At 44.5% G+C, this 24,236-nt stretch overlaps 4 protein-coding genes across 11 annotated transcripts; 3 read left to right on the forward strand and 1 right to left on the reverse strand.

The window, feature by feature from the left end:
* Window positions 1-220: 220 nt before the first annotated feature.
* On the forward strand, window positions 221-9,116 carry LOC147051666 (trace amine-associated receptor 6). Of its 6 annotated transcripts, XM_085917649.1 has the most exons (6): window positions 334-471; window positions 3,149-3,259; window positions 3,341-3,551; window positions 3,770-3,863; window positions 5,288-5,493; window positions 7,635-9,116. In XM_085917649.1, the coding sequence occupies exons 3-6, from the start codon at window positions 3,461-3,463 to the stop codon at window positions 8,708-8,710; spliced, it is 1,467 nt and encodes a 488-aa protein (XP_085773775.1). In that variant the 5' UTR covers window positions 334-471; window positions 3,149-3,259; window positions 3,341-3,460; the 3' UTR covers window positions 8,711-9,116. The 6 variants fall into 6 exon arrangements, with proteins under 6 accessions (XP_085773774.1, XP_085773775.1, XP_085773778.1 ...); XM_085917652.1 differs by having other exon boundaries at window positions 3,149-3,630; XM_085917651.1 differs by having other exon boundaries at window positions 3,149-3,551.
* On the reverse strand, window positions 8,183-12,040 carry ndufaf6 (NADH:ubiquinone oxidoreductase complex assembly factor 6). 2 transcript variants are annotated; one of them, XM_085917657.1, is made up of 9 exons: window positions 11,774-12,039; window positions 11,439-11,661; window positions 11,326-11,382; window positions 11,143-11,245; window positions 10,947-11,080; window positions 10,783-10,884; window positions 10,378-10,434; window positions 9,801-9,996; window positions 8,183-8,961 (listed from the first exon to the last, which is right to left on the reverse strand). In XM_085917657.1, exons 1-8 carry the CDS (start codon window positions 11,965-11,967, stop codon window positions 9,868-9,870), a joined length of 999 nt encoding a protein of 332 aa, XP_085773783.1. In that variant the 5' UTR covers window positions 11,968-12,039; the 3' UTR covers window positions 8,183-8,961; window positions 9,801-9,867. The 2 variants fall into 2 exon arrangements, with proteins under 2 accessions (XP_085773783.1, XP_085773784.1); XM_085917658.1 differs by lacking the exon at window positions 8,183-8,961 and having other exon boundaries at window positions 9,804-9,996; window positions 10,783-10,879; window positions 11,774-12,040.
* Window positions 12,041-12,247: 207 nt separating this feature from the next.
* Window positions 12,248-15,508, forward strand: nagpa (N-acetylglucosamine-1-phosphodiester alpha-N-acetylglucosaminidase). The gene is made up of 11 exons (XM_085917654.1): window positions 12,248-12,487; window positions 12,977-13,191; window positions 13,279-13,546; window positions 13,618-13,757; window positions 13,841-13,949; window positions 14,028-14,156; window positions 14,240-14,445; window positions 14,509-14,556; window positions 14,623-14,751; window positions 14,827-14,863; window positions 15,005-15,508. The coding sequence occupies exons 1-11, from the start codon at window positions 12,396-12,398 to the stop codon at window positions 15,216-15,218; spliced, it is 1,587 nt and encodes a 528-aa protein (XP_085773780.1). The 5' UTR covers window positions 12,248-12,395; the 3' UTR covers window positions 15,219-15,508.
* Window positions 15,509-17,575: 2,067 nt separating this feature from the next.
* tp53inp1 (tumor protein p53 inducible nuclear protein 1) lies at window positions 17,576-24,003 on the forward strand. Of its 2 annotated transcripts, none has more exons than XM_085919105.1 (4): window positions 17,576-17,916; window positions 19,935-20,219; window positions 20,968-21,439; window positions 21,521-24,003. In XM_085919105.1, exons 2-4 carry the CDS (start codon window positions 20,087-20,089, stop codon window positions 21,741-21,743), a joined length of 828 nt encoding a protein of 275 aa, XP_085775231.1. In that variant the 5' UTR covers window positions 17,576-17,916; window positions 19,935-20,086; the 3' UTR covers window positions 21,744-24,003. The 2 variants fall into 2 exon arrangements, with proteins under 2 accessions (XP_085775231.1, XP_085775232.1); XM_085919106.1 differs by lacking the exon at window positions 17,576-17,916 and adding an exon at window positions 17,930-19,226.
* The last annotated feature ends 233 nt before the right edge of the window (window positions 24,004-24,236 follow it).

Here is a 24,236-nt window from a genome sequence, read left to right on the forward strand (position 1 = left end):
CCTTGCCGCTCTTCTGGAGCAGCTCCTGGACGCACTTGCCGATGTGGTTCATCCATTCGGACTTCTCGGTGGCGGTGGCGGCGTAGACGGCGAAGGACTTGGTGGGCGTCTTGATGAGCCAGCCGTTGCGCAGCTCGCCCTCGTCGGGCACCGTGTCGATGGTGACGCTCTCTAACGGGATGATGTGCTGCTTGTTGTACTTTTTCTTCTGCAGCACGATGTTGCCGTAGACCAGGATGTCGTTGAAGAGGAAGAACTGGCGCGCCTTGGGCTTTTTGCGGCACAGCTTGGTGAGGACGCCCTCGCCGATCAGGACCCGGCCCGGGATGGCCAGGGGCTGGCCCGCCGCCCCGAAGCAGCCCTCCACCACCGAGATGCGCTTGGAGTTGGCTTCGCTGTTGGCCAGGCGGTCAACCATCTTGGCCCGGCCCTGCAAACGTATGGGTTACGACCACATGGCGCAAACAAGAGGTCAGAGCACTCTTCGTATTTTGTCGAAATGATTTCAGAGGTCATTTAGACCAAAGTAGTGCTTTGCCGCCATCTCGCGGCACCGGGAATCGACGTTGAAGCGAGTCGCTGTGGTTTTTTTTTCCAAGTCATTAGCTTTCCACACAAGGCCCTTTCACAACGGCGCCTATGCTAATGAGCTTGCGCAGCAACCCGAGTTGACGTGCACATTAATAAGCTAGCTGGAGCGGTTGCCACACTGGAGCCAACGACGCTAATTGGCCACGCTCGCCTTTCTGAAAACTTCACGTTCACGCCTGGCCTAGTGATCATAAAAACATGAAACGCACGCCTGTTTGGTTGACATGCTAGCAAGGCGCCAATGGCCGTCTGAGGGATGAGAATAATTAGCGGCTCCGAAGGGACCCGGCCACCAGCCTTTCTGCAACTTTAGCCGCTTGCCACCGAAGCAGTGTGGTGGGCTAGATAACGTGGCGAGCAAACGCTGAAATTGTTTTCAACGGGAACAAAGGGACGGATTATTGTGTTTTTTTTTACTTTATCATCGCCGCCGTTGTAATTAATGTCTTTGAAGTTACTTTTTGCGGCTTTATAGATGACATGGAACATATTCATGAGCCAGAGTCACTTTTGGCCTTTTAAGCAGCTCGCCGCCATGTTGTTAGTCGTTTGAATTTCGTTAATGACGTTAATTGCGGAGGCGCAATTGGGAGAGAATCTAATGAAGCGGAATTATCCAAATAAACGATGATAAAACGTGAGATTATCCTTCAGACTCATCCAAATTGTGAGCGGGCTGGAAATTCTTTTGCTATCAGCTCCAAACTTTGAAAAAGTTATTTCGACGAGTACATAACTTTAGTGTGTTTGAGTGATTCATGTTGGTTGAAGGCGTGTTTCATCGGAACTTCTCTGTCCTAGCCGCAAGCGTTTAAAAAAAAAAAACTAATTAATTCACGTCAAGTTGTAACACAAATCAACGAGCGAGTCGTCTGATTGGCCGAGGCGCGTCCCGACACGTCTCGGGGTCGATCTTGTTCTCGTTTCTCACGACACGCAGGTCAATTTATTAGGCACACTGAGCAAAGACAGCCGTTGATTGAATTTGCCAGCAGTTAGTTAAGACTGCGACTTAAAGAGTTGCATTGAGTCAGCGTTACCGGGGCAACAGTAAGTTCCACTTCATGTACGGCAGACAATGTCCGACGGGGGCGCCTTGTAATCTGCGGCCATTTATACACGCGCTGACATATTGGATTATGATTACACAAGAAGCTGTGCTGGCTGGAAGGGAAAAAAAAGGGAGCGGAGGACGCTTCGGGTAGATCATTGACGAGGCGCCTCGCCCTGCTCGTATTCAAATTGTGTCTACCTACAAATATTTACCAGCTTTATTGCGGACTCATTAGTGGAAAAAAGCAAAAAAAGCTGTCAAATGACCACAGAGTTCCTCACAAGCACAAGATCATTATTTTCCCCCTCGCTTTTCTAGGTAGCATTGAAAAGGATTAAGGACAAGTTTTTTTTAAAAGCATTTCTCTGAAACGGCTTTTAACAGCCATATAAGAAAGATGGTAATAACACATAATGATTTTTGAGCCTTTAAGGAAGTGGAGCGATGGAGGTGAGTCAATCTCAGGCATTGCGTTACCTTCACATTTCTTAACCATCAGACAAATGTAAACATGAAGGTGATGTCTCCATCTCTCGTTTGGACTAGACTTCATTTCATCCTTGGTAGTGAATTTCAAACAAAATAATTGTGACCAATCTCAAGTTGCATTTGCCTTGCAACAAGGCTCTTGCAAAATCCTGGACTTTATTCTGTTCTTAACAAACCCAATGAAGCTTTTCCAACTTTTGCCCCTTGCTTGCTCATCATAACTTTTTTTTTAATCATGCTTTATTTGGGTAGCTAATGGTGACTAATAGAAGAGATTAGAGAGGATGTGTTGAGCATAAAGCCTTTTTGTAAGACGCATATTTGTGGATGCTAAGTAGCTTAGCAGACCCAAGCCTGTGTGCCAGACTCCTTGGGGGAGGTACAACTTTTTTTTTTTTTTTTTTTTCTATTCCAATGCAACTTGCTGAGCCGCAACTTCCCTTTTGAAACAGGAAGACGACTCAGCAGGAGTCTGGATCATACTTTCGCTCCTCTTCAAAACCATTTTTGTTTTGTTAGACAATTAAGCGCAGTAAATTGTTTGACATTGTTCCCAAATGAAGGTCGACAAAGTTCAAATAGAAAAGGCTTAATTACAGCCGGTTGTCAAGTTTCATTGTTTGCATTGCACAAGAGAAATCATTTATATTTAACTTGCTTGCTACATGCAAAGTCAATCGAGAAATCCTAGATTCGAACCCCGAACCTGAGAAATATGATGGCACACGTGCCAATCACTAAGTACTTCCAAATAGGTGTTTACCCCCTGTAACAATTGTCAAATGACACTTAACGCAAACTTGTAGATTAAAACGGACAAATTTGTTCAACAGATGTCAAACTTGCAACTTGGACCAAACTGTTGCTACCGTTAGCCTCGCCTCACTGGCCAGCGCAGCTTCGACACAAAGTTAGCTCTTCGCCTCGATTGTACTTTAGACTTAACTTTTTGTTTTGTTTTACTTTTAACCTTTCGATCAGAAACTGCAAGCAATTGATCTTTATCTATTCCAGGAAAGATTGTCGAGCGTGCACCGTTCACCAGGCGATACTTAAGCGAAGTCCAAGCTAATCGGCTAAGCTAGTAAACATTACCAACACAACACCCAAGTAACTTTTTTGACAGTAAGTACTTACCAGACTCTCTATTTTTTTTCTCTCTGTGTCTCGATGACTATATAAACGTGATGTGTGTTTCCGACGAAGCGGGTAGAGCAGCGGATCCCATCAAAAAAGTGTCCGTTAAAAAGGAGCCGAGCAGCCTCAAACGCAACACCGCAAGCCGCCGCCTGCCTGTGGAGATGAGGGGGGGCAAAAAACAACAACATGGCAGCCGAGCAACGCGGTGCCTTCAAGGACTCTCGAGGGTCGGAAATCAGAACGCTTGTCATCAGGCCTGTTCAAGTGACACTTGAAGGTCGGAAAGTTGACTTGTCAATTCAACCACTGCAAAATAAGGGCAAATTCACTTCAACTGATGTTGCGTGGTAGAAAATGTGAGTTTTGAAGGGAGAAATATTCGTCTTTGCTCATATCCAATTCGACTCCTCTCACGTTTCTCCACTTAACATCCCAAATTCATTCATTTCCAACAGCCTTTTGTTTTCACTCATTTGTGTCTTCTTTTGATTTTAGCTTCAATGTGTTGCCACGCAACTGAAACCTGCCCAAGGCCTTTCCGAATCCCGAGTACTGGCGTCCAAACAACACCGACGTATTATCGAAATGGGTATGGATTCATTCTGGATTTCATATTTTAGATATGAATGTCATTATCGATTCAGCGCTCTGTGCCTCGGTGGCTACCTTTCATATTGCTATATCTTAATATGAAAGATTGATTTGCAGAGCAGGAAGATGCCAGATGAGATTTAAAAAAAAATATTTTTAGGGCACAACAAAAACAAAAAACAAATAAATCAATAAAAATCTATTCAGGTTAGGATGAGGCAGCATCCCCCATAATCCATCTCTCGCCTCCTCCCCCCTCCGCTTTGCCTGCTTTCTTGCTTGGACACACGCACGTCCAAACAAAGATGACATCACTGCACACTCAAACGTGACTCAGAGGCCAGCCAGTGGACCGTGAGCTCGCCCCCACGCACACGCATACACCCATCTGTCCAACTCCCCCCCATCCCCCCCATCCCCAAGGCCGCCCAGGGACTCACCCAGCTGGGGTGATGAAGATGATGAGGAAGGCCCGCAGACAACAAGCAAAGCATGTCAGAGTCACAGTGAATTAACGCCACGCTCTCGGGTGGCGTGCGGGGCGGGGATCGAACGGCGCCTCGTGCCACGCGAGCTGCTGTGTCATCATCGCCCCGACACGCATAAAGTGCGACCGATCACACACACACACACACTAAACTGCAAAGTACATGAAAGTGTGGAGGTGCCATTTGTGTTCTTCAAAGCGTTACAATTGATCTTCTGTTTTGGCACAACTGCAGCAACACACACACACACACACAGAGAATGGCGTAATCTCGTGTTTCCCTTGTGTGCGAGTAATCCTTAATCCGGGAGTCACGGCGGCAACCCGACCAGTGAGGTAATGCAGATTAAAGTGTTGTGTCAGCAGCTGAAGATGAAGATTCAACTTTCACTCGGAGATCCACGCACAGTCGTGTCCGTGTCGATGACATCATCTTTGAAATGCAAAATGCATGGCTGCTCCATGTTTGTTAAAGTAAAAAAAAAAAAAAAAAAAAAGGTTGACAGCTGCTTTATGCTAACTTCTGTTAGCCTGTCTATGGTTTTTCCCATTGTATGTTAGCATTAAGTTAAATGTTGGTGTTTCGATACACACATTTTAACACACACACAAATGTATTTCCTTAGATTGATTACTTTGATTTATGTATTATATTTCCCCACCCCAAAAAAAAAAGTCTTCATATACCGATATGACCTATAAAATGACAATTTTACTGCACGAGAGAATGTTAATGTGTGTTTTTCTACCAGTTTGAAGAAATGGTTTTAATCCACATAAGATAAACATAAAATGTCTTCTTTTCCATAACCTTATGCATGCTGCTGATTCATTAACGCGTTTCCATAATGGCTGTTTTTTTTTTTTTCTAACTGTCGATGAATTCTTTCCATGCACCAGAATAAACACCTTAATGCATTTTAATGGACTTGCAGGACCGTCGACATAATGGAAAGTATGTACATTGGACGAGCGGTGGCGGCGGAGGTGGAGGAGGGGGGCTTCGCTGTCATCATCCTCACAGTCAGCCAATGGAGGGAGCAGGAAGAGAGAGACCCTTATAAAGCTGAGCGGAACATCATCATCATCAGCCTCCTCCTGGTCCTTTTACAAAGATGCCGCGATGGACGTGAGCTGATGAGTGAGTGGGCTTTCTTTCTTTTTTTTTGGGAGGGAGGGGGGAGAGCAGGAGCCGCCACGTGCGTGCATGGATGCGTGCAAGGATGGAGTGGGGGGGGCAAGATGTGTGAAGATTGGTGTGGTTTCCTCAAAGTGACACTCAAAGTAAGTCCAGCATCATTTCGGAGGTTTTCTCGGGGGTTGAAGCGCACTTTGGTGTAAAAGGATCATTTGTACAATTGCACTTTAGGACTACTTGCAAATCTGTTATGGTAATATGTCTTTGTTTATTTGCTAGGTAAAGTCAAAAAAAATAAATCAATAAATAGAATTATTTCTTGTTTGTTAAGCTCTTGCAACCATGTCAACATGTCCTTGAGGAAGGTTTTCATTGCTCATGCCGCTTTGTGTACCTTCAAGGTAGAAAAGTGACAGTAAGATTTGTAAAAAAGAGAAAAAAATAATAGTCCATAAATGTTGAGTAAAAAAAAAATTTAATTGAATAAGTCATGTAAAACAGAATGTATAGTTGTCATGTAAATGAAATAAAACGGATTCAAAATGAAATCGAAACTAACATTCATTTGAATACAAGGTCTGCTTACAAAAAAAAAAAAGAATTGATGCTGGTCAATTTTGTAATACACAATTGGGTGTCATTGCAAACAGCCACTTGCAAGAGGGTGTGTAAACATATGCAACCAGTTCCGATTATCGATCGTTATCGATCGTTATCGATCAAAGCTTTTGAAATGATTCCACTCGGTCTCATTTATATCTGAGAAAACCAAGCATTTGGATTGGGGTGTGTAGACCTTTGGTCTCATTTATATCTGAGAAAAGCAAGGCATTTGGCTCGGGGTGTGTAGACTTTTTATACGACCTGTAAATCAAGCTAAAGTACATCCGTGCATGTAAAGATAGTTTACATAGCATGGCATCTATTTGCTCTGGCACTCCGGGGAAGATGATTAGCTAGATATGAGCGAGCCTTCTGCATGAGCAGCCACATGGGCTCGGGGACCCTGTGTGTGTCTGTGTGTGTGTCTGTGTGTGTGTGTGTGTGTGTGTCTGTGTGTATTTGGCCACTGGTGCAAACGAATGTGAAACTGAGAGATAAGCAATGACAGCGTGGGTCCAGGAGGCTTGTCGTCCCGTTGCGACATCTACTGTAAACAAGAACGAGCTTATTATGGTACAGTGTCATCAGTGTCGAAAATGATACACGGGGGGGGGGTCAAATGTCGCAGGGGCAATTTTTTTTTTATTTTTTTAATGTTTGTGAGGATTAAAAAAGGGCCCAGCTCGCTGGCTTGTGTTTACTACTACGGCCGTCGGCTTAGATTATGATGTGGTTGTCCATCAAGGCCGCTCGCTCCGGTCTCACGTGAGCCGGCTTATTTACTCGTATCAAGTCACATGATGTGATTACAGATGGAGCAGAAATGGAGAGTACATTTTTTTTTTTTTTTTACATGACATTCGTTTATTTCCGATTCTTTTATTTTTTTCCATCCCTTTTTTTTCTGCTTGATTTCTCAAATATGATTGAAAATCTTAAATGTGTATTTTTTTTATAATTTTTTTTACATGACATTAATGTATGAATTTATTCTGAATTGATTTCCATCTATCGCTTTTTTTCTCTCTCAAATATGGTTGAAAGTCTTCAATGTGTATTTGGGAATTCATTCCACTTTACAGTAGGAAGTCAAAATTTGATCTTCATTTTAAGTATCGAGTTCCGGCCATGAAAAAGAAAGTGCTCGAGCCCAATCACTGCGACTTACATAAACTACTTTGTATTCTATACTGAATGGGATTCTTTTATCAACGTTTTTTTTTTCCCTCGACCCAAAGGCGAAGGTCGTTGCAATAAAGAACCTCTCTTTTTTTTTTTTTTTCCCAGCCTCTCGATGACACACCAATGACCTTGTACGCATTTCGCTCGGAGAAAGAGCGCAAATGTTTACAGCCGAGGGATAAAAAAAAAAAAAAAAGAAATCAGTTTAAATAGCCATGATTAATGCCTCACTTTTGTTGACGTGGAAACCTTAGCTTGTTTTTTTTTTTTTCTTTCCAAGTCACATTCAAGGCTGAGTACTTGGCGCTAGCATAGCGCTTTCTCGCAACCGCTAATCCTCAACCTTGTTTTCCTCACAGGTGCTAACGTGAGCGTCCGGCCCGGGGGGATCGATTGCGCAATGATCGACCCGGTCGAGCCCGGCGTGCCAGACGGCGCGGAGGAATCTCCGTGCACGGTGTGCTGCTGTACGCAGACCAACAAAATCTTCATGGTGGTCTTCATGGCGCTGTTGATCTTAGCCATCCTCTTCGGTAACCTTCTGACCTTAGCGGTGGTCTTAGGCACCAAGCACTTCCGCACGCCGCAGGGTTACCTGAAGGCCTCGCTGGCGGCGGCCGACCTAGCGGTGGGAGTCTTCGTGGTGCCGCTATCCGTCTACGCCGAACTCCGACTCATGGCCGGCGATTCCGCGCCCGAGTGGACCGCCTCCAACTCTCGCTCCGTGAGCGTCCACCCCTGCGCGGTGATCGGACCCATCTTCGCCGGCTGCACGCTGGTGTCCATCACCACCATCTTCTTCATGACCATCGAGAGGAGCATCGCCGTGCTGAGGCCGCTTCACAAAGACTCGGTGATCACTCGCAAACGGACCAGCATCCTTATCGCCTTGTCCTGGCTGGGGAGCTTCTTCCTCGCCGTTTCGCCGTTGCTCTTCAGCGGCGAGATCGTCCTGGAGTACAACACCTGCAGCCGCATGTGCAACTACGCCTTGGGAAGTATCGGCGAGTTCCCCTCCCAGGCCTGGAACATCTTATTGCTCTTCCCGGCTTTCGATTTCACCCTGCTGGGCGGGACGGTGGCCATCAACATCATCTCGCTATCCAGCATCCGTCAGCACTCCAAACGTAGGAAGCACCTGGCCGAGACGGAGTGCCAGAAAGCCAGCAAGCCCACCTTCTCCGATATCAAAGCGGCCAAGACTATCGGGACCTTGACGGTGGCCTTCACCGCCTCCTTCACCCCCATTGCTGTTTTTGTGGTGGGAAACGTTCTGGGTAACCAGTGGTGTAATTTCTCCTTCTTGGCCTTTTGGATTTTGGCCAGCAACAGCTGCTGCAACGTGATCATCTACAGCGTACGTGATCACAAGTTCCGGCTGTGTGCGCAGAAATTGCTTTTGAGAGACGCCAAGAAGAGCTCCAGACGGACTTGAGTTTTCTTCTTCATCAAGCATGAATGTCTGTCACGTGGACTGCTAAAGTGACATCTTGATGATTCCAGTTGAGACTTTTTTTTTTTTTTTTTGTTACGTTGTGGTCAAAAGGTCCGGGTTGGGTACGCTAACCCGAAGTTGTTCACGGGTCTGTGCAATCTGTGGTTCGGTAAAATTGTTAGCAGAGTGTCGGGAGGCTGGTCTCGTTCTCTGTGAAGCTGTGCTTGAAGTTGGTGAAATGGTTTTGTCATCTGAGCTCAAGAATAAGAATCAAAAATAAAAAGTGTGTTACAGAACCACTGGTCACTTTTCATGAAGTAAAGCGAAAGAAATATTCGAACGGTATTGTTCAAGTCATTCTGAGCCAGTCGCAATATGACACAAGCGCGGCGCATCTAGCAAAAAGCTTTTTCTTTCAGCTTGACGCCATCGCCAAAAAATTGACGAGAGCGTTATTATTAGCATGAGCAATCACCAAAAGACCCGTTGATTATTTACTGGCGTAAAATCCACTCAAGCCAGGTGCGCCGTTGTTTTGAGGAGAAGATGGGAGATGAATAGAAATGATGTGTCAAAGCTTTTAGGCAGACCTTTGTGGGCAGCAGAAACAAACTCGCGTCTTTTCGGACTAATGAGCTCTCGTCTCAGTTTTCTCCCTAAAAATCAAACGTCCCTCTAAAAATCAGCCCCTTTTCCATTTTATGGGCTGCTTTTTTGCAAGCCGTAAAAAAAAGAAAAACATCGTTCCCTTGTGAGACGCGTCACTTTTCTACATGTTACTTAAATCATGAAAAATTAACATCATGAAATATGCACGGCAACACGTGCGTGGCGAGCGTTATGTAAGCGAGCGTGACAGCCGACACAAAGGCCAATTTCTTTTCAAAGTAGAAAAGTCCAAATCATCTTTTTTTTTTTTTTGCTGGGGGCAGAAATCAGAACCATGTGGATATAAAAAGTCTACACACCCTTACTCAAATGCAACATTATACGAACACCAAAACATGAAACCGAGATTATTTCAAAATTGTTGGAGTTGCACAAGTGTGCGCACCCTCTGAATTCAAGATTAAATCAGCCATTTACTCACATTTTTGTTTTTATTTTCTAGCAGAGGTTGTAAATGTCCATTTCTTTAAAAAAGCCTTTGAGGGCCTTCAGTAGGTCTTTTTCCAGGAACGCAGGTAAAGCTGGATGGCGAGTAGGGGGTTTCTTTTCTGCAGGCTCGGATGGAAGATGTCAAAGTCCGCCTTCCTCACCCTCTGCAGGAAGTCCTCCAGCACCACCTGGATGGAACAAACACCAGAACAAAAGGTGATGAGGAGGTAAAACTACCCGACGGATCGCGTCGCTCTGTCTCCTTGAACTCTCATGGTGGAATTATCTTCTTATTTTTCTTGATATTTTAATTGATAACAGTCTGGGATCACTTTTTGACGGCAGCAATTATTCCCAATTCATTTCTTAATCGCTTGAGAGGGGACGCCGAGCTAGTTTCCTAAGGTAGCCATGCCAAAAAATAACCACGATGGGGTGAAAATCATTTGCTTGTTGCATGGCAAATGGGGAAAGCTTAAAATACATATATTTGAAGTTGGCTAGGCAACCCGGCTAATAAGAGAGCCAGGAGCGCTCATGAGCCTATTAGTCGCCGTGAGAGGACTAACCATGTGGAGGAAAGCCGGCGTCGCAGCTGCCGGGACGCTGGGGCGGAAGGAACGTGCCTGGAGGGGGGGGGGGGGGGGGGTAGACAAAAGCAAAAAATAAAACACAGCATGCATGACCTTCACACTGACGCTCTACTGCTAATTAATGAAGAATGCCAACGCGACTTGTGAACAGGTTTGCTCCAAGCTAGATATGTAATTCATTCATAAAAATAAAAAAATTATATAGTCAAGCCACTGCCTATTTGTTATTTGTACAAATACTTTTTTTTTTTTTTTCCCCCCCTGTGGAACTGATTCTTGTAAATATACCTCCCTTATTTGATGAGTCAGCTGTAATGTCCTAGATGTCCACAAGAGGGTGCTAAATGAACAGAACTACAAGCTTGCAATTGGTGTACTGACGTGTTCCAGATGAACGTGAGCCTGACTGGCGATGTCGTACACCACGTCCCGGATGTTCTGCTCCCGGCTGCCGCGGATAAAGTCCTCCTGAGAAGCCCTGTGCTACAAATAGACCAAGATAAAACTCCCTGGCGTGGAGAAGTATAGCAAGCCGAGTAGCTTACCAAAATGCAGACGTCCATGGGTAAGTAAACTCTTCGTCGTACGCTGTGATGAGGGGTGGCCCTCAGACACGTCACGATGCCGTGAGCTTTGCCCACGTGACTCGCCGCGTGATCCGCGTGGACGTCTTTTATACCTGCCGCAAGAGACGTTTGCACAAAATGATTTCTTTTCATTCTTCTTGTAAGACTTTCTTACCTAGAGACTCGAGCAGCAGGTACAAGAGTGAAGACTGCGCGTTCTCGGCGTAGGACTCCAACTCCTGAAGGTTACGGTAGCCTCTGTCATCCAGATCCTTTTCCTGAAACGAAAACGCCAAGATTCATTCCGATCCATCCCGTTCGTCCGCAAAATAAGATGTTGTGGTCTTAGTAGCTTTACTCTTTCTGCTATCATCCTTGTCAGCCATCTTTTGGTCAGGTTATGCTTCCTCACGGCCTGCAAAAAAAAAAGATGGTCACGAAATTGTTCAATCAAATGATTTTCATGCTTACCTTCCACAGCTCGATGCTGACCGGCTGATTTGGCGGTTTGTCTCTGTAGATTTCTTCGATGGTCGTCTTCCAGAACTCCATTCGCATCAGACCGAGAGACTTTTGAGAAACGGAGTCCTTCACCTGTGCTAGTTCTACGTTGAAGGCTCTCAAAGCCAAGGCGGAGCGTCGTGCCGCTTGTGGCAGCAGGAGGGAGCACACAAAGCCCTCATAGTCCCTGGACCTGTTCAAAATCATCATTTCAGATCGAGAAATAGAATTCCATGAATGATGGGCTTCTCTACTTTCTTGAGTACAGATTGCTCCAGAATTGGGAGATGCCAACCTTGACCCACCTGACCAATTCTAAGCAGAACTTCTCATTGTGCTGAACGTCCGCAGTAGCGCTGGCCGCGGCTCTTACACTCCGAATTTCCGCCGCCCGCCGAGCGCACGCACTGGCCGGGGACGTCTTGCGTTGAACGGTGAAGAACAGCGAAGGTTTCACGCAAGACAATGCGTGATTTATACAACTGATGCTCGCTGCCATGTTTTTACCCTTCAACTTCCTACTTTTTTTTCTTCTTCTCTGGATGCTTTTGGTGGATGGTGAACACCACCGTGAGCTCAATACCGCCATCTATGGCGAGACTGTGTATAACGAAAATCAACGTGACTTACGTCATTAATAATGTTGATAGAAAATGGTCAGACCTACCTTGACCACCAGGTGCCAGTATATATGATGTTAAAAAATGTAAAAAGCAAATCATTTTATTTTTTTGGTACCATACGTGTGCTTTTATTTTGTAACTCGTTTCACGGAAATTATACTTTTATTTTGAAAGGCACGACCGGAGGCCGAGCAAGTTAACTTTTATGTCTACTTTGCAATTGTACGCGATAATAAAGTGGCCATGCTGCGTGACATGAAGCAAAAAAGTCACCTGACATTTTAATCAATAAGAGGAGCTCCTCATGGCACCCACACAAATATCCGGAAGACTTTTGTGGCTGTTTTTATGGCTTTTTTGCCGCCGCGTGTGGACAAGCCCAAGTCCCGTTGACGGGTGAGTGAGTGTGCGGAGCAAACGACCAGGGATGCTAATTAGTTAGCTGCCCAGTAACCAGCATATGGAAACTTTTATTTCTCCCCAAATAACAACTTTGATATCAACTAATACTGTCCTTTAGAGTAATTAAAAAAAAAAAGGAATATTCCTTGACTTGTTAGTGTTTTTGTTTCTCGACACTCACCAACTTCCTCATTTTTTGTAATCAGTTTAATTTGGTCGACAGCTCCTCTGTGTATAATTGTAACAATCTTTTAGTTCGTTTCTATATATTTGCACTATATTTACGTCATATTTGATGACTATGCCAAAATGAAAAAAAAACATGTTTGTACCATATTTACATTTTCGATATCCGATCACGTGACCCTAACCTCTGCATATCCACGTAAAAATAATAGAAAATCATCATGCAGTAGCTAAAACTATCTTTAGTTCATTGTAAGGACTGAAAACATTTCTTGCTATCTTTCCTTCCCTCTCCAGAGTGTGGGCATTGGATGACACCCCAGTGGCCCACATGAGCATCCTTCAGCCCAACCCGGACGGCCTTGGCTCTCACCACTCACGCTTCAGAGACTGTCAGGCCAAAGTGCACCGCAATCTCACACACGAGAACATTCCAGCCAGCAACCACAGCGGTCTACCGCTAGCCGAGTCCAGGCTGGTCACGTACGAACTACCCGGCCGTGTTGCGACCGGTAAATCATCACGTTATTAGCGTTATCTTGATTTATTGTCGGGATTTTCCCCGACCCAAAATGCGCTGAGTTTCTTTTCTGCCTCAGCCCATTTTATTGTCGTCCACGACCCACCGAGGACCCTGTCGGTGCTGGAGCCAGGTCGGCCGGGAGGCTGCGGCAATTCCACTTTGTCGACGGTGGAGGCCACGTCCCGGGCCGCTGGCTGTCTGTACGCCCTGAATGGCGGCTTCTACAACCCTCTTACGGGCCAGTGTCTGGGCAACGTGGTGAGCGACGGCAGGATGGTGCAGGACGGCGGCGGCGTGCAGAACGCCCAGTTTGGCATTAGGAGGGACGGGACCCTGGTGTTTGGGTAAGAGACGTAAAATAATCCAATCGGAATTGATATTTCTTTCACTCGATATCGCGCTTCTGTATATGCAGGTATTTGTCCGAGGAAGAGGTTTTGGATGAATCCAATCCCTTTGTTCAGTTAGTGAGCGGAGTCATGTGGCTGCTGAGAAACGGCCAGGTGTACATCAATTCCAGTCTGAAGGCCGAATGCAAGGGGACGCAGGAGACCGGTAACTGACGTCCTCGTGCGTCCGCGGGGTGGTCGTAGCGTTCCGTCGTGAATGACCAAAGGCATTTTGTGCGCTTTCGCCAGGCTCCTTGCAGTATTTCACCGACGTTATTTCGGGCAGGACGGCGTTGGGTCACGACGCCGAGGGCAGGGTGGTCTTGGTGCAGATGGACGGACAGACGGGAGAAAGGGGGTGAGAGATTTGGAAGAGGGGAAAAAAAAAAAGAACTCCACATGAAAATCTTGTAGCTTTATGTCAATGTCTTGACAGAATGAACCTTTGGGAGATGGCTGACTTTCTCAAAGAAAATGGAGTCATCAACGCCATCAATATGGATGGCGGCGGCTCTTCCACCTTTGTGTCCAATGGCGTCTTGGCTAGCTACCCGTCTGACAAATGGTAGCTTGCGCCTCATAAGCAAAAAAAAAAAAAAAAAAAAAAGCACCTCTCGCTGCAGACTGAAAGGATTCTCCCGCCCTCAGCAAGGCAGACACAAGGTGGCGCTGCGCTCGGCCAGTCTCCACCGTCCTGTGCGTCCACCCGCGACGTTGCCAGCCGGCGGACTGCGGCGGGCACGGCGTATGCGAGGACGGAGTTTGTCGCTGCCGAGAAGGCTGGCGGGGCGCCGGCTGCGAGCGGGCGGTGTGTCAAGCGCCATTTTGCCGTCCCCACGGGGTCTGCGGCGCCGGTAAGCATTGCGGAGCACCTCGGCTTTCAGCTCAGATGCTTCATTTGCGCAATCACGTTGCAGGCCGTTGCGTCTGTGATGCCGGATGGAGAGGCAAGAACTGCAGTCGAGGTACGTAGCTAGCGAGAGGCGCTAAGACAAACTCCGATGTGTCAAGGAAATATTCTCTTTCCTCAGAATGTTTGGCAGGTTTCTACGGCAAGGGCTGCAATCAGACTTGCATCTGCATGAACGGCGGCTCGTGCCATCACGTCCACGGAGGCTGCAGCTGCGCAGCGGGATTCTCCGGAGCAAACTGCGAAGAAGGTACCGTCTCGGAAAAGCTCCGCCCGAGGCCAGCAAATTGCTCTCCGTCAGAAGAGTTCTCTTTTGTTGTTTCAGGCGGACGCTCACGGGAGCGAGAAACTTATCTGACAGAGTGAGTTGACAAATAGATCTGTTTTTGTGACACTTTGTGATTATGACTTTTCATATAGCGGCGTGTTTTTCATCAGAGCTGCAACTTTTTGTGGAGAGAAAACAAATCCTGAAAATGCACTTTTTTTTTTTTCTTTTCCAGGGCAACTTGGTTGACGCTCACCATCGTTTTGAGCATTCTGCTGTTGCTCAGCCTGCTGGCTGTGGCGGCCCTGCTGCGCAGGCCCTCACGGGCGAGTCGCTCGCGTGCCAACTACACCTACCTGCCGCTGACCACCTTCGAGGGAGAAGTTTCCAACGGCGGCACGGCCGACAAATGTGATGGGGATGGCTCAAACTCACTGGAAATAATATAGTCCATGAAGAAGAGACACTTGACTTTCAAACACTGGAAAGAGGTGAGTTCCATGAAGTCTGTTACACTTGACATTCCACAAACACACATTTGTTTTATTATAACTTCAAGTATGATAACTTCATGTACTTTATTTGAATTTTTATTTTGGGAGATGGTTGGTAATTCTCAGGGATAAATTCTGCTGCCAGTCAGCTGGAATCATTTTGATAGAATATTAAAATATCAATGAAGAATGTATAGAATTTTGGGGAATCTATATCAACATTTGATGAGACTATCCAACAAATGAATAAAGAAAATACTTCTTTTTCTGTCTGGTGTGTTGTCAACTTCTGTTGGCTTGCGAAAAAGCCTTTAGGGTGTAATTCCCTTGTCGACCTGATAGAGGGCGACAAAGACTCAAGAACAAGTATACTGTTATGGTATTTTTTTCTCCATTTCCCTTTGTTTTTGTTTTTTTGTTAAACGTGTTTTCAAGTCCGAACAATTATGTATACATCAATAAAACTAGAAAAATATGAAAACAAAGATATTCAAATCATAAGAAATCCTGATAATTTGAGAGAAAACAAATCAATATAAAATACAATATGCAAAACAAATCCCCCAAAAAACTGAAAACCTAATTACAATATTTTGTGATTAATACGTGGTATTAAAAGAATTTAAAGAATAAATTTAACACGACTTGTTGCATTGTTGTTGTCGAGAAAAGAAGTTGACTTTGTGACTTGGAGGACTTTGCCACTGTTTTGAACTCAATCAATCTGATGCAATACTGTGCAGAAAGCATGTGTGATTTGCTCCCCTGGGTGTGTGCACATATTTGTGGCCCAACACTCCACCCTACCTAGGAAACAACATGTAAATATGTCATGACAATTACATGGAATTGTGTGAAGAAACCAAAAAGAAAGTGTGACTGTCATCAGAGGTCAGTGTGTCTCATTCACATTCCCCTCAGCGTGTTGACGTTAAAGTGCGGGAAGGGCATGACCCTGTCGGCGCTCCCGTCATGCATGAGGTCACCACAGCGGGGGAAAAAAAAACATGTCTATATTTGGGTGCGCAAAAACTTAAGGCTAGTTAAACATTACAAAATTAACCTTTTTATATCATTTGAACACATTTAAACATAGGGACATCAACATATTTTAAAATATCACCAGAGATTATTTGTACAAATAAAAAAATTGAAAACAAAAATGTTAATCAAATAATACATTTTAAAAATGGAGTCAAATAAAAGGAAGGCTTTTAATTGCTCTAAAAGAAAACGACAAACTATGAAGCAATAGAACTACTGCAGTGAACAATCACTGGGAACACAACAAGATGACACATTGCATCATGACACCAGTTGCTTTTTCCATACTGTACATCTTGTCCCATTTCCCATTGGAGCATACGTAGACCAAAGAAATAGTAGGTTATTGACCCAAGTGCAGTTGTGCAACTGGCAGGAAAACACGCTTATGTAAAGACAAGCCCACCCAACTCCACATATGGAGGAGGCTCTTTATTATTGTTTTGCTGGAACACTGACACACTGAATGAGGGACATTTTGTCCACCCCCATTCCTTGAAACAAAGTGGACACAATTGTGAACAGTTCCAAATAGCAGCCATAAATGTTTCAAAAGAGGTTAGATGGATTCAATTAAAGATTAACCCCGTTGGAAAATTTGGGAAGGTTCTCGTATGTCATGCAGAAGCCATCAAGGACGTTCTTATCAGTGTTGTGATGTCCTCAAGTGGCCAGGTAAGACCTGCTTGCGCACAAATGGAAAAATGGCAGGTCAAACAAGCGGGCCTTATCTCATGTGTGTGTTTTTCCAATTTTAATCTATGGTTTTGTTTTGGTCCGGTTGATTTGAATCAAGCAAGGACCGATTCATATGACCGGACCAGTTTGGTTGAGGAATTCAGCCACTTAGAATAAGATAGTGCCAACAATTTTTTTTTTTATTTCGCTTCATCTTTGTTGCTCAAAGAAGATATTACTTTACTGAAGTAAAATGATTACTAGTCTGGAAATATTGCAAGTTTTTTTTTTCCTCAAAGACTTTTTTTTTTTATTATTTACTTAAATATGATTGCCATTCAACTTGTTTTTCCTCAAAATTAAAACCAAACAAAAATGTGACTTACAAAATGCTCATTTTATTTAAATTCTGAAACGTGTAATGATTGGCTCATATCTACAAAATAAACGTTATGTAAACATCGTAAAACTACAATAAGAAAAACATTGAATCTGGATTGCGTTTACAAACGTTACAAAACACAAGCGGAACCGGATATGAACCGACTTGCATAACAATACAGCGAGTTAGCGAGCTTTGCCTGGTCTTGTCCTTCAGAGAACACGGTCACGTGTGTTAGTGACACTGGGTCCCGCGCCCCGCGATTGGTCGAGACGCGGGCGTTGGCCCCGCCTTGCCTGACGTCACGCCGATCAGCTGTTGGGGAGGCCTAAGCGCATACAACAATAACAAAAGGAGCAGTCGGGGGAAACCAAGAAGAAACAACAGCCGATGTTAAGTTCCTAACCTTACGCCTTTTTTTTTTTTAAATACTTTATTTCTTCTACGAAGAAAACGTCGAGCTTTTCGTTTTTAGAAAAAGACACCCATCTACCTCGGATTCAAGAAGGAATTTTCTCTTTTTTATTGACGTCGTCGGCTGAGCTGCAGGTGGGTTCTTTGTTTTCTCCGCACACACGATCAGATTTGTCATCATTTGCATCATTCTGCGCAATGAATCCAGATTTTTTTTTCTTCATGTATCTTCACTTCTAACTGTGCAGTGATCGGATTGTTTGTTGTTTTTTTCTAATCATTGACATATTCATGTTGTACGTTTTGTTCCATTTGACTCCGCATATTTACTTCTCGATGCTTTGAAGTTCTTGCGCGTTTGTAACTACGTATTTTCTTCAGTGCATTCGATTGTGTGTTGTTACACCGTAATAACATTGTGTTGACGTCGCTCGGTCGTGTCGAATAACAAATCCCCTACCCCCACCCAAACCACTTCTTCTTTTCCACCCCCGGCTGCTAACGAGTTAAACCGTCTTAGACAAACAGGCTTCTCACCCCCCGCTCTAAGACTATCACTTAAAGGCCTAAAATGGCAGCCGATAAATCGACTAATCGATCTACGTGAAAACTTAACTTCAAGCGTCTTTCTATTGGGTTGTTTTCAAAATTGACAAGGTAGTTTTGCTATAAGTAGCCTAGTTTTCCAACGGAATCAGTTGGTGTATGTATGTCACAATGAATCCACTTTTACATTTTGCGAAATAAGTTTACTTTGTCTTGAAAACATCAAATACTAATAAATCCACACTTTTAACAACCGGTTAGGATTATTTTTATCTGACATTTAACTTAACTGCCTTGTTGATTCGGTATTTGTTTACTTGGTCTGAGTTGTTGACAGGAGGAGCAGCAGGTTATCAGATTTTTTTTGTTGGTCTCCTACGTTGGTGTGTTAGACAGTCGTTTTTTTTCCCCATGTCCAAACATGTTTATGATGTTTGAAGTTCAACGACTTCTCCAGGGAAAAAAAAAAAAGCCACTTTTTACCTGATATTGAAATGTACGAGTGTGAACAGGACACGCTAACGCAGCACAACCGCAGTGAACCCCGTAGCGTGTTCAGGTGCTGCGAGCAAATCAGACATTCGAAATGTTAAAAGTGCCACGCAGCGAATCAAAGCAAGTTTGGATGAAAATTTAGGAAAGAATTGTGTGATTTGCGCTTTTCTACCTTTGAGAACAAAGGTCCACGAAATGTAGAAATTCTGACGAACAACAATCACAGCCATGCGCAGTTTTCGATTCGAGTAAACAAAGAACGTTTTGGGCAACGAGCAAACTCAAGTCACGACACGCGTTTTACACGTTAAATACGTTTAACTCGGCTCCATCCGTTATGGAAATTCAAGAAGTGGACATGCTTAGCAGCATTTAGACGAGGGGACACAAGTTAGACGGACATTGTGAGTATTAAGCGCCATCAAAACAGCTCGAGGATGGCGATGTACGAGCCGTTTTGAACGCACCACAGCTTTGGCAAGTCACGGGTAGTTTATAAACCGCCAAATAAATCCGACATTTGAGTGTCTGGATAGGTCCAACTGGCTGAAATACTAGCTGGACGGAAATGTAAGCGTTGTCATGGCTTGAAATAAAGCAACGAAGAGTCCCTGTGGCGCTGAATGACTATGCGCTTTGTCCTTCCAGTGTGCCGACCAACTGTGATGATGTTGGTGTGTGTTCGTTCTATTTACCGCTGTTGAATGGAACACTTTTGTTTTTTTTGTTCGTTTAACAGCTGAAACCGTTGCAGCTGCAGAATCCTTCAAATTTACAAGCCAAGAGTCACAACATGTGTTCGTTTCGTGTGTTACACATTGCAAACGCATGTGCAATGAATTGGAAACTCGTGATATAAAGAGAGAATATTACAACACGTATACTAATTAAATGACCCCCCCCCCCCCCCCTCAATGCAAGCTTAATAATGTAGAGTGCCAGTAATGGAAATAAACATAGTTATAAACCTTCAAACAACTGCTTTAATTATAATAATAATGCTACTCAAAATGTTTGCACGTATATATAAAACCCCCATAAAGAGTGATTGATCAGAAATATCTGTGATATGATGAACTGACGTGCTAAAATTGATCTCCTGTTTCTTTCAGGTCTCCGAGTCATTGTCAAGCATCTCCACTATACGTCTAACCATGTGCGGCCCCCTGGCTCTCCGATGAGTTGCGACCACTCCATGCACTTTAGCGCCCCGGCCGAGCGCCTGCCCGCCCGCAGCTGATGACCCGAAGCACGCCCCAGCAGGATGTTCCAGAGGTTCGCCAGCGCCTTGTTCGGCGACGACGTCGCCGCGCCCGAGCCAACCCGCCGCCTTCGCCACGATAAGCAGCCCGATGAGGAGGAGGAGGAGGAAGACTGGATTCTGGTTAACTTTCTGGGTGAGTCTCACCTTTGATGTGCTCAAAACCTGTCCGACTTGACTTTTATCTTGCTCGTTAGGCTCGTTTTGTTCATCGATTCAACCCGATGAGCAATCATAAATACAAAGGATAGCGACGAGGTAGATCTTATTTATTGGGGTCATTTGCTATGTGTCCTGTGACTTCAGACTTGACACGTGCCACCGAAGAAGGAAGTAAACAAACAGCGAGCAGGTCTGTTTGCAATGTTCTTGCATCATTCCTCTGCTCACGTGTTTGGACGTTATCAGGCAGAAAAAGTCCGGAAGGAAAAGTCGATCAATTGCAATATTTGACTTATTGTTCCTTAAAATCATAGACGGGTTATTTTTAGTAGCTGAGGCCAGCTGAGATCTTAACTTCCTGCCTGGGTGAGTCATGAGAAGCTGCAGTGAGTGTGTGTGTGTGTGTGTGTGTGTGTGTGTGTGTGTGTGTGTGTGTGTGTGTGTGTGTGTGTGTGTGTGTGTGTGTGTGTTGGCCTCGGCGTTTGGCTTCCTTTCGGGCTTCAGAAATAATGTCAGCGTTGAGCTGTTGTTGGTGAGCCTGTGGTCAGGTTGGGTCACGTGATGTTTGGCTGCTAAACCATCAGGCAACACAGTAACACGATCACAGCGCCTCCTGCTGTTACTTATGAGACATGACACCTTTATCCATTAGCACCAATGTTTATTTTTTTGCTCTTGAGCGAGACTAATATGTATAAAAAATATTGTTCTTGTGTCATCAGCTGATAGCTGTTCAAGCCAGCGTGGCGACGGCCTATCCGCTTCCACCGTTGGCGAGGGGGAGGAGGAAGACGACGAGGACCTGGTGATGATCCCGTCCCCCATGGCCAGCCCTCCCGTCCGCTACGCCTCCTGCACCTCCCTCAACTCCACGGCCGACACCGACCCGGAGGGCGGCGGCGAAGACGACGAGGGGGAGGAAGAGGAGGACGGCGACTTCCTGCGTCTGGACGCCTCGTCCTTGGAGGAGAGCTGGTTCGTCACCCCGCCGCCGTGTTTCACCGGCCGCGGGGTCCAGTCCGTCCTGGTGGAGACCAGTCCTCTGGAGAACCTGCTGATTGAACACCCGAGCATGTCGGTCTACGCCCACCACAGCCCCCCCAGGCTCAACCAGAAGCCCATGCAGCGCTCTCTGGACCTAACCGCCGCCCCCAAGGAGAAAGGCAGGCGGGCTCTGGATGCTTCACGCCACAGGTTAGATATTCGGGGGATTAGTTTGAAGAGATTAGGGCGAAGAAACGAGCGCTCATATCGTTCTCATATGTTGTCTCACAGGTCAGACGTGTCATCGGTCCAACGTCGCGCAGGCCCGCATCAGTCGGCGTGCTACGCGGCGGCGCTGTCCACCCGCGCCGCCGGCTTGTTCCCGCAGCGGCCGGGCCTGGCCGGCCAGTCGCTCTTGTCCCGCAACGCGCTGCGCCGCCTCAACCTGCTGCACCCGCCCAAGGCCGGCCCCACCCACCTGCACCAGCCCAGCCAGCGCCACCTCAACTTCTGAGGGCGCCGCCTTGGCCTCGGCGGGCGTCACGCAACAAGCACCAGCAGATGATATTTTTGACAACAGAGGCGTCCGATTGGGTCAAAAAAGCGGCACGCGAGGCCGTTTTGGTTTGTCTTCTCCTTCCTTCGTGGACTCTTCTTCCTCCCTCACGTGTAGAATCAGCGCTGTAGGTCACTTTACTCAGAGGCGGACTCACGATGACATCATCACCCGACAACCCGTCACAATACTTGAACGACGTCCCTCGTCACAGTCGAGCGCTCGGAGGCGGGGTTCCAGTTATCGTGTTTTGGTCTTTGTGATTTGCCCACGCTGTTATTTCTACCATTCAAACTCCAAATGTTAGCTTATGGCTAAACAATGTAGCATATTAAATGTGGTATGGACACAACGCGCCCCCAACGATTATGAAAGGCGGCCCCAACATTGTTACGTGGCGCCCGTCGTCAAAACGTTTTACGTAGAAAGCTCAAATCGTAATTGGAACCCCGCTTGAAGGTGTCGATCACCCCGTCAACTCGAGTGTAAATAGAGAACCGAACTGATTGTTTTTAATCGTTACAAAAAAAGTCACTCCATTGCATCGAAAGGGGAAAATTCATGTGTTGTCCTGCCTCTGACTTTTTTCCCCGTCATTTTCACCATCAGAGGAAGAAAGAAATAAAAAAAAATGGGTTAGATATCACTAAGCTTGCCTTGTTTTCACTGTAGCTTTACATTGAATAGAAATGTAAGAAAAATGTATTTAAAAGAAAAAAAAAAGTCCCAAATATTTTTTTTTTTGAAAAAACATTTAAAAACAGATTACATATCAGTATGGGAAAGTTTGTATGCGCGTGTGTGTATTTGCGTCTGGTAGACTTTTTGTTAGTAAATGAAAAACAGAAAATGGAAAGAAAAAAGTTTTTTTTTTTTATTGTTCTTAAATGAATCTGCAGTCCACTTCTCAGGGTCACAACCAATCACTTTTTACTCGGAAATGCAGATTTACTTGATGGCTGATGATTTTTATTTTATTTTTTTCTCGTGAGACATTTAGTGTTGGTCCCTGGACTGTTGATTGCGACATGTTTTCTTATTGTTTTTATGTTATTGCTGTAGATACACTTTGTAAAACTAAACCAAAAAATAGGTAGCGAGGATCTGTAATCTTTTAGTATGATATTAAGATGATGTTTGTAACTTTTGTTGTTTGACTTTTAACATGATGAGGATGAATAATAATAATAATCCACATTTACGTTATGGTAAAAAAAAAAAAAAATTACTCACTTTGTTCATGGACTAAACGGTATATCTATTTTGTATTTTTACTTTGAAATAATTTTAGTGGCTGTTATGAAAGAAGTGGGCAGAAATTAACTTCCTTACCATAAAGAGTGTATACTGTACTTGCTCGCATGTACTCGTGTTATTATATTTAGGATGATTACGAAAAAGAAAAAAAAAAGAACAGGCACATTTGACAAATGATAACAATCAGGACTTCTGTGTCATTTTAAAGCACCAACGAATGAAACCTGGGGAAGTTTCTCTGGTGCCGTTGAAACTTTTTCATCATATCTTGAATGTCACAAATCATGTAATTTTTTTTAATTTTTTACAATATCTGTGACACAAGGGATCACAGGATATTTCCATTGGTATGTCTTGAAAGCTAACAGGGATTTGTTGTGTTATTTTTGTTTTTGCTAATGTTCAATGCCTTGAAAAATTGCGCATCACGTGCCTTCCAGGTTGAGGTGTTCTTAGGACAATGCATCAATGAAGAACTTGGACTCTTGTTTTTCTGTCTTTTATGTTTTGGAACATTCTACAAGAAAACATAAGAAGACCCAAATGGATGTCAACTATGCACCACATTCTTTCACTCGCCCTTTTTGTTTTTTTTTCTAGACTCACAAGCAAGCAGACAGAATCATGTAGCAAAACCTCCAGTTTTTTTTTATTCTCAAGTGTGAAGAATATTATGTGGCATTTGTATTTTTCTTTTTTTCACCAAGTGTTACACGTTTTTTTCCTTGTGTAGTTTACTGGAATAATACCGCACTTTGCCAAAAGAAAAAAAAAAAAAAAAATTAACTTGGTGTAGGATTTATAGGCTTAAGGTTTTTTTTTTTAATTTATCGACATATTTCCTCTGTATTTTGTATATGTACGACTGTTCACTTTTCTTGGGGGTCGTCTGTTTTCAAACTGTAATAGTTCCAATGTTTGATCGTTTAGAAGTTGCAAAATAAATGTTTTCATACTCACACGTTCAGTTGTGGAAGTTTTTGTTTGTGTCTAAAAGACTATTATATTTTTTTTTTACACATATACTTACAAAATCTTGTTGGATTTATTGTTTATATCTAGATAGACAGCTACTGCAACAAAAGCCCTCCAAAGTATATAAACCCTCTATAATTTAAATGTAAGTCCTAAAGTTACATTATAAATGTGTCCTATATGTCACAAATGTGTTAGAATGTTGAAAAGTCCGCATTT

The sequence above is a fragment of the Syngnathus leptorhynchus genome, chromosome 8 (assembly GCF_054491065.1).
Source record: "Syngnathus leptorhynchus isolate UIUO chromosome 8, UIUO_Slep, whole genome shotgun sequence".
Classification (NCBI taxonomy): Eukaryota; Metazoa; Chordata; class Actinopteri; order Syngnathiformes; family Syngnathidae; genus Syngnathus; species Syngnathus leptorhynchus.

Excerpts from the sequence above, each read along its gene's own strand:
- LOC147051666 (XM_085917648.1), top strand. The coding sequence starts at position 237 with ATGTCGTTGAAGAGGAAGAACTGGCGCGCCTTGGGCTTTTTGCGGCAC. Across the intron at positions 472-3,769 it reads CCACATGGCGCAAACAAGAG|CTTCAATGTGTTGCCACGCA; the intron begins GTCAGAGCACTC and ends TTTTGATTTTAG. Across the intron at positions 3,864-5,287 it reads CCGACGTATTATCGAAATGG|GACCGTCGACATAATGGAAA; the intron begins GTATGGATTCAT and ends ATGGACTTGCAG.
- ndufaf6 (XM_085917657.1), bottom strand. The coding sequence starts at position 11,967 with ATGGCAGCGAGCATCAGTTGTATAAATCACGCATTGTCTTGCGTGAAA. Across the intron at positions 11,246-11,325 it reads CAAGGATGATAGCAGAAAGA|GAAAAGGATCTGGATGACAG; the intron begins GTAAAGCTACTA and ends TTTTCGTTTCAG. Across the intron at positions 10,885-10,946 it reads CCATGGACGTCTGCATTTTG|CACAGGGCTTCTCAGGAGGA; the intron begins GTAAGCTACTCG and ends GTCTATTTGTAG.
- nagpa (XM_085917654.1), top strand. The coding sequence starts at position 12,396 with ATGGCACCCACACAAATATCCGGAAGACTTTTGTGGCTGTTTTTATGG. Across the intron at positions 13,192-13,278 it reads ACCCGGCCGTGTTGCGACCG|CCCATTTTATTGTCGTCCAC; the intron begins GTAAATCATCAC and ends TTTCTGCCTCAG. Across the intron at positions 13,547-13,617 it reads GACGGGACCCTGGTGTTTGG|GTATTTGTCCGAGGAAGAGG; the intron begins GTAAGAGACGTA and ends CTGTATATGCAG.
- tp53inp1 (XM_085919105.1), top strand. The coding sequence starts at position 20,087 with ATGTTCCAGAGGTTCGCCAGCGCCTTGTTCGGCGACGACGTCGCCGCG. Across the intron at positions 20,220-20,967 it reads GATTCTGGTTAACTTTCTGG|CTGATAGCTGTTCAAGCCAG; the intron begins GTGAGTCTCACC and ends TTGTGTCATCAG. Across the intron at positions 21,440-21,520 it reads CTGGATGCTTCACGCCACAG|GTCAGACGTGTCATCGGTCC; the intron begins GTTAGATATTCG and ends GTTGTCTCACAG.